Source organism: Glycine soja, chromosome 11 (assembly GCF_004193775.1).
Source record: "Glycine soja cultivar W05 chromosome 11, ASM419377v2, whole genome shotgun sequence".
Taxonomy (NCBI): domain Eukaryota; kingdom Viridiplantae; phylum Streptophyta; class Magnoliopsida; order Fabales; family Fabaceae; genus Glycine; species Glycine soja.
This window is the reverse complement of record NC_041012.1, coordinates 41,366,022-41,375,099: the sequence shown is the minus strand read 5'-3', so window position 1 is coordinate 41,375,099 and position 9,078 is coordinate 41,366,022. Positions and strand designations below refer to the sequence as shown.

General features: G+C 27.8%; 1 protein-coding gene across 1 annotated transcript; it reads left to right on the top strand.

Annotated features, from left to right (window-relative positions):
- The first annotated feature begins 4,243 nt into the window (after positions 1-4,243).
- LOC114373919 (aquaporin NIP1-2-like) lies at positions 4,244-6,812 on the top strand. Its single transcript, XM_028331493.1, has 5 exons — positions 4,244-4,644; positions 5,240-5,464; positions 5,609-5,806; positions 6,147-6,208; positions 6,385-6,812. The coding sequence occupies exons 1-5, from the start codon at positions 4,519-4,521 to the stop codon at positions 6,593-6,595; spliced, it is 822 nt and encodes a 273-aa protein (XP_028187294.1). The 5' UTR covers positions 4,244-4,518; the 3' UTR covers positions 6,596-6,812.
- The last annotated feature ends 2,266 nt before the right edge of the window (positions 6,813-9,078 follow it).

The window sequence follows — 9,078 nt, the reverse complement described above, 5'->3', positions numbered from 1 at the left end:
TTTTTACATATCCAAATAAGTGATGGAAGAATTATCTTTTGCTTTTTTATATTTATTCAAATACACATTTTTTATTATACTTTTTATTTTTTTGTAATTTCTTTTTGTCTCTATATTTGACTAATAATCAAAATAGGGCATAAAAAATAATTTGTTGTGCGATTCTAGTGTGAAAGAGTTCTTGTCACTCTCCGAACTCCAAAGATTCAGTTCATATTAATTTGATGACCCTACCGCCGTGACCCAGGAGTCAAATAGATAATTCCCAATTAAGAAAAACTGTCCACTTTTGTTCTAAAATTATAATGATGTAACGATTTACTCTTTAAAAGGAAATAAAATTTTGATTTTGTGTTTTAAATACGTAAAAAAATGTGATAATTGTGTTTTGATATAAAATTTAATATTGAATTAATACTTAAATTTTATAATTAAATATTAAGGCAGTCTTTAAACACTATAATTTAATAATAAAATATATGATCCAAAAATTAAATAATTATTATTATACTTTTATATATTTAAAAATTAAATAAAAAGTTTCTTTTTTTAAATTAAATTATCACATTATACTTTTATGGACAAAAATTTCTTTTATCCAAAAAAGCAATAATAAAATATCACACACTTCTCTTTTTCTCTGAGCTGATGTCATTGTTCAATCACACCCACTTACAAGTTACAATGCTGTATATATATATATATTTGTAACCTTGTAGTCATACCTTTTTAAAATATTTGAAATTTTTGTCTTTTATCCCTAATATATATATTTCTGAAATTTGAAATTATTATCTATGGTTCTTTCCTCCTAAGGTACAAAATGAATAAAATTTAGTTTTAATTTCTGAAATTTTTTTTCCTTTTATTTTTATCTCTCTAAAATTTGAAATCATTATTTTTAATTTTTAACCTTCATTTTAAGACAAATAAATAACATTTATGTTAAGGGTCAATAAATATTTTAAATGTCATATATATATATATCAAAGAATTTAAAAGTAATGATTTAAAATTTCATAAAAGAAAAATCAAAGAATTTTTCTTATACAGAAATTTAAAACATATTAATCTTAATTTTACATAAGTTATTATTATTTTTGAAACATATAATTACAGAAATAGCAAATAATTCTGGGACAATAAAACTACATTGCTTTTGGTAAATGTTGAGACAAAAAAAATATTAAATTTATCTAAGGAGTAAAATCGAAAATCAAAATATTTAAAAAAATCAAAAACACGTTTTACCCTGTGTGTGTTTAACAACAGGTAAAGAAAGTTAATTTTAACCATACAATCATTAATTGATAATCAAAATCATTTTACTTAAGTTTAATTGATTTTAATTTTAACCATGCATTCAAATGATATAATTTAGATTTTTTTTTTATCTCTGTTTTACTACTCTCATCGGTGGATAAGATATTATATACACAAATGACATTTTATGTAGTATATATTATAATTTCAAATTCTCGATCTTAGAAACGATACAACTTGCATGTATTCCTTTTCTAAGACAACATATAATGTGTCTTCCTTATTTTATAACATGTTTCTCATGAGATTATATGTGTGTATATATATATATATATCAAATTCAATTAATATTTTGTTTCTTTTAATTAATTATTGAATCAAAGGATATTTTAATTCCTTTAATTATTTCAATCAATTACTCACATTTTTAATTAATAGTAAGTATAAAGAGATGTTTATTATAAATAATTATTAATTTTAATATTTGAAATTAAAACTATTGAATAATTTTAATTTAAATTGTAATTTATGTTTATATTATCAGTAAAACAATATTTTAAGTTATATATTTTTCAACATTAGTTACATGTATTTATGAAACTTTAGACTATCCATCAGTAGTTACGAAGTTGCAGGAAATATTAGAATCCTAGCGTGCAGTACCCGTGCTTTGCACGATAAATAAACAAAAAAAAAAAGTAAAAATAATAAAAAACAGATAGAGATCGAAAGAGTAAAAAAACAAGTAAAAAAACTATATTGTAATACTGTCCACCCAACACATGGCATATGGCTGCACAATTTTTAACTTTTATATATATATATTGAGGTTAATTTCTTATAATTCAAATAAGTTATAAATTAAACGGTAGGACCATGCATGCAAATGACGCAATCTAAATCCAATGCTCACTTAAAGTCTCCGCGTTGTATTTTCATTAAAAATAAATTACCTTTTATGTTTTGGATCTTCTAGAGTTATTTATTAAACAGGATCGTAATCCAGTTGTATCAATTTTACAACTTTTCTTTTTTTCTTTTTTGATGAAAAGGGGGACTTTCTTTGTAAAAGTTATCCCACCCTGCATGATCAATTCGGATTCACATCCTATTTTTCACATTCCGGAAAGAAGGGTTTCCACATGTCACGTGCGTTGCAATTAAGTAATGAAGTTCAGCCATCGAATTTGACGTACTCCTTTTATAACTTCACTTTAGGGTTGGATATATCCACTTGTCCCGCAAGTTAGACCCGTAAAGTTCCTAAAATTACGAGCCTTATTAGTTTAAAATTAAACGATTCGTTTATTCATAACTTTATCGAAGTTGATTAGTAGAATTCGCAGATTAAATGGATTGAGCATGCGATTTACAAATTTAAGAAGTTACTGTTAATATATTTTTTCCACTACTTTGTAAGTGTGAAGTAAGCATTCATCATATTTATTGATGAATAATTTTCATAGGAAAACTTAACACTTTCACATAACCAAGACGTTAATCTGCAACAAAACAAAATAGTGTTTCAAAATTTTCGATATATTTTTTTAAAAATACGAAATAATAAATAGACCAACCTATTTAATTACGGCTTATTAAATATAAAGCTATCTACTCGAACCAACCCATCAACTACGGACGTAAGTAGGGACATGATGGACTTATTTATTTATCATCCCTATACCTTTTTAGAAGTGTAATTCCTCTAAACGAGAAAGAAAGAAAAAAATGTTCGAAAACTCCGTAAAATTGACCTCGCGTTAAAATAACAATAGCTTAATTTCAGGTGAAAATTTCTCAATTTTTATAAAACATAAATAGACCATTTTCTATAACTATATCTTTAAAAAAATATAATTTTTATACGTATTGATTAATATACATAATAATATCTCATTTAGTTTATTCATTTTAGATTGAAAATAAAATTCCATGTTTTAATTTTATTTAAAATATTCAATAATTTTATTTATGCAAAAAAACGAATAAAAATGAGATATTTTATTATTTATTTTTTAAGAAGCACATAGATATTAAATACTAACATGTTTTTAATCAAACGCTTAGAAATTACTTGATAACCAAATGATTAATTTGTAAACGGACGACATTTTTGTCTAAGGATAAATATTGAACAAAAGAGATATTATTACATAATGTTTATGAATGATTTTATATGTAACATGTTCTCTCCATGCAATATAACATTCAATGGTCACGATGGGTTAACACGTTATTTTATTGATAAAATAAATAAACTAGACTTTTGTAGGCTTAACTGACTTCTGTTGACGCAACATTTTGTAACGATGGGTTACATTTAAGAGTAACACGCTTCCGAGTTCCGACGGAAAGTTTCAAAAATTGTTTCATACTATTTTAGTTTATTACAACAAAAAGGTTCATTTATCATCTTATTTCAGTTTTATAAAAGTAATATACGTAAATGAATATTAAACAAAATACATAGAGGAGACGTTTTTCAGAATGGTGTGCGTATGGCAGTCATAAAAAACAAGAGAGAAAATTGGAATTCTAATCTACAGTTTCTTGATATTACTATAACTAGAGTTCCTATTGTACTAAAATTAGAGTTCCTATAATTCACGTGATCTTATCCACCTTTTACCACGATCCAAAATTATTCAAAGGCCTAGTTTAGTTTGTTTGCTTTCAATTTTCCAATTAAAACAGTCGACAAAATAGGAACATATAGACCAAAAAATAAGCCTAAATCTCGTCGAAAATAAATGTTAAAGTGCTATTGCACATTGATGCCCCCGTCTGCATATCCGGTGGGTAGTTGGACAAGCTTTCAATGCTTTTCCTCACTCCACAGCTCACAAGCTACAACTATTACACTTTCCATTAACATATCCTATTATATACTCTAACATAATAATTTTCTCTAAAAATTACAATATACATGTAAGGTAGAACAATATATTCGGTGAGAAGTAAGAATTTTAAAAGACGTATGTACCAAAAAAATATGTGGAGACATTAAAAGTGGTTGTTTGGTCTCAACCTCCTGTGGAAAAAATTGATAAAAGTTCATACTCTGAATATCTCTCTCTGTATGCTCCCTGACTCTTACCCTTTTACGACTTTTTGGTGCCCATAAATTGAAGTTGCTCCCTCGCTTCTCCATCACTTATGGTCTTTGAAACAAAGCTAGCATAGCATTTTTCTTTTACAAAGCAAGACACCCTTTTCCTTTTCATTCCATCATCTCTTTAGCTTTGTCCAAAGACCATGTCTGTGGTGGCTGATAATTCTGCAAACAATGGAAGCCACCAAGTGGTTTTAAATGTAAACGGTGATGCCCCCAAGAAGTGTGATGACTCAGCCAACCAAGACTGTGTACCTCTTCTGCAGAAGGTCTCTCTCTCTCTCTCTCTCCTAAATCCTTATTTTTTCTTTTCTTTGTCCACAACTCATTCAAGTGCTCTTGTTTAATTTCCAACCCCATATGGATTTCATTCACTATTTCACACAGAAAAGTATTAGCGACCAAATTTAGTGACAAAAGTTGCTTTTTTGTTACTAATGATTGTGTCAAAAATTTTAGGACCAGTTTACTTCTGTTTCATTTCCTGTTTTTACTGTTAATTTACAAAATGGCCATCTTGTTTTCAACATGTTTTCTGTTTACTAAGAAATTGTTTTCATTATTTGTTGTACAAATACTTAAAAATAGAAAACAGATTGAAAAGTTTTTGTAAATTAACAGTGAAATCATAAGTATATGGTTTCCTAGTGACAACTTTTTTTTTAAAAAAATTACATGTAAATTGTTTCGTCTCTAATTTTAATTTTTCTTAGATCATTTGATGTATAATATAAAATCTCACTTTCTTCTTCTTGTTTCAATTAGTTGACTTCAGAATCCATGAAACTTATAATGAATCCAAACTTTTGGAATAATTATGTTGAGCTGGAAATTTTTAATGGTTTGGTTGTTTGTTGAATATAGTTGGTAGCAGAGGTGGTGGGGACGTACTTCTTGATATTTGCAGGGTGTGCTTCGGTGGTGGTGAACCTTGACAAGGACAAAGTGGTAACACAACCTGGGATTTCAATTGTTTGGGGTCTCACTGTTATGGTTTTGGTTTACTCAGTTGGTCACATCTCTGGTGCTCATTTCAACCCTGCTGTCACCATTGCTCATGCTACCACCAAAAGGTTTCCACTGAAGCAGGTGAGTGTTAATTAGTTAACCAATTACACCCTCTTTTACTCTGCTTTTGCTTCAGCTGCTATATTATTATATTCTCATTTGGTCAAATATGGTCTCAGTTTGTCTCTAATTATTGAATTTTCTTTCATTTTATACATGTTTTAGGTACCAGCTTATGTGATAGCTCAGGTCGTTGGAGCCACACTTGCTAGTGGAACTCTTAGACTTATATTCAATGGCAAGAATGACCATTTTGCAGGAACACTCCCTTCCGGTTCTGATTTGCAGTCTTTTGTGGTCGAATTCATAATCACTTTTTATCTCATGTTTGTCATTTCTGGTGTTGCCACCGATAACAGAGCGGTAATCTTTCATGTTCTTGTTCAAAAGGAAAAAAAAAATTGCTTGTTTGACGATGGTTGTGTCTTAATCTTTGTTGAACATTTTGAATTTAGCAAATAGGGTTGGCATTGGCGTATCTTGCCAAACTCTTTGGCCTTTCCACATAAAAAAAATGGTTACTTAAATTGCCTAACTGCATAAGCATATTTGTACGTGTCGAATCACTTGGAATACGTGCTAGAAGTTTACAACACAAGACATGCAATGCGTGTCAATACTATATATATATATATTTGAATATTCTTCCACACTATTTCATAACTTTTGTTAATTTAAGTTATTTTATTTTAAAATCCTGCAGATTGGTGAGCTGGCAGGGCTTGCAGTTGGGTCTACGGTGCTGCTAAATGTGATGTTTGCCGGGTATTAGCTTATCTTAAAACCTAATTGATTATACCATTCCATTGCATGCTTTCAAATTAATGAACAGTATTGTTTACATTATTATTCAATAAATTAAAATTAAGATATTGCACCTTGGGAAACTTGGAACTCACTTTGGAGTACTGAAATTAGTTATTAATTAAATTTGACTGCAGGCCAATCACAGGAGCATCAATGAATCCAGCAAGAAGTTTAGGGCCTGCTATTGTGCACCATGAATACAGAGGAATATGGATATATTTGGTGTCACCAACTCTTGGAGCTGTGGCTGGTACATGGGCCTATAATTTCATCAGGTACACAAACAAGCCAGTGCGTGAAATCACCAAGAGTGCCTCTTTCCTCAAAGGTAGTGAAGCTGAGTGATACAACAGCAAATGCATGAATGTTCCTTTTGCTTCTTCATTTCTTATCTTCAAGTTCACCATGTATTAGGGTTAAAATGTATAAGGAAGAATCACTGGTTTAGTGTATCGAATAACCATGTAATGTTTTTTTGGTAATGCATAACCATGTAATATAGCTAGAGGAAGTGAAAAATACAATTTCTCCTTATCCATGCAACACTATATATCCTTCTATATGTTTTGATTCTCACACAAAAGAAAAAAAGAGACTTACTATATATTTTTGGATAGTGCGCTATTCATATACTAAAAAACTTGCAATATATTCTTAAAATAAAAAGCAAGACAACAAATCGTGACATAAGATTATTGAGAAATAAGGAAAAATGTCATTAAAACATGGTAAAAAAATTATTATAAATATAGGATTACTCTATTTCTTTTATTAGGATAAATTATAAGTAAATCAGAATTCGCCGCCTTATGAAACCGCATGACTAAATTTCTTTTCGTGTTATTGCCAAACTACAGGGACTGAACTGAATAATATTTATCCTAATTATTTATCTTTTAAAATAAAGATTTTTTTTATGAACTTTTATCCGCTCAAACTAAGAGAACTTCAAATAATATCATTTTTTTTTCATTTATGTGATACATTTATTAGTTATTAATGAGACATTTAATAAGAAGCACTTTTTAAATGCACATTTATTCTTAAGCATTGAAAAATAAAAATTGGTTTCAATGATGTTATTAATGAGTTTTAATTTATGCATATTCATTTATTGGTTATTATGGATGCATTTATGGACACAGTTCTCATTTAATTATTACAGATAAAAAAACTGGAGAATATCTATTTCATTCACTTGTATTTATGAATATTAAAATTATTAAATATTATATTTACAAATTTTAATTTTAAAAGTAAAAATACCATATTTAAAAAATAGTTTGTAATATAAAATAAAGAGGTTTTAGTGAACTTTTTTCCATCCAAAATAAAGAAATACATAAAAAAATTTACTTAAAAATGGCATGCATTTAACTAAATTTACTATGTTGCCATAGAAAATTTAGTTACATTCATACTATACCATACAATTTTAACACATGATCACTTCATTGACTCTTTCTTCAAAGGCGGTATCAATAAAATATTCGTATCAATGGAAGGACCACTGTTGGTGGAATTGAGATGGTGTTGCACTGTTATGGAGTGTATTAGGCCAGAAAACGCTAAAATTTGGTTCATCATTAATTGATGGGGTCCAAGAATAGAGTTGACGTTGTTAATTAACACAAATATAATAGGAAATATGTTCAATGTGGTTCATAGTTCATACCGATAATATGTAATAGAGAAGTTTTTAAACGATCCTGTATATTTAAATTTAAACATAAGCTTAATTGAAGTTATTAATAATTTTTATTTATAAGAGAGGTTTAATTAATGATTTTATAAAATAAGTATATGACAAACCTTACTTATTCCTTTGACACCAAAATAACAATCTATGGAAATATTAGTGAATATATCAGGATAATGCAACATTTTGCCAAACCTTTAATTTGATTAAAATGCAGTATATACTTTAGTTGGTTTTATATTTTACTTTATTTATATTTTGATAGCTCATCTTTGTTTTATCTTATTTTTATCAGTTTTATCTGTTGATATTTGATTAGGAAAATGTAACAATAAAATATTTATTTATTTTTTATTGGTTAATTTTTTTTCCTTCAATTTATTAGGTGTCACCTGGGCGCCAAATAAACAACACTTCCCTATCATTGAGTTAAACAAATGTTCAAGTTGGAGAAAATTATTTCCAAACACGCACTTAATCAAATGTCTTAAATTTGATATGTTTATCACGCATTCCTTTGTTCAACTTTGTTGATAGAGATTCGTAGAGATAAATATGTTGGAAATTCCTCCATATAATTATCAAGCACCATATTTAATAAATCTTCATAACGTTAAATGTATGGAAAATAAAAGATAAAAGGTTTTGGAATTTTATCATTAACTTTTGATGATATCATATTCATCTTAAAAAAAGATAAAGATAATATTTTAAAGAATTTTTGAAAATATGAAAATTAATATACATTCAATCAGTACTCTTGGAAGAAATTATATCCCTCTACTGTATAAACCGAGTTTGTGAGGAATTGTTACAAGAAGACTCAAGTGATAAAGTGAGAGGTTTTTTTTTTAATCCTTAAAAAAAATATTACTTTTTAGGCTAAGATAGTAGGGAGAATACTTGAAAGAGATTGGATCCGTGTCTTTTCTCATTAGTAACGTGAAAATATATACAATATACAAGAACATAATTAGGTAGGACACTAATTAGCTAAGAATCTGGATAAAATATGCACGAATATACACAAGATTAATTACATAATCAAAATAAGAGATATACATAAATATAGAATATATGTATCATATATTCTAACAATACTTTGCATGCCATCATTGTCAGAAGAAAA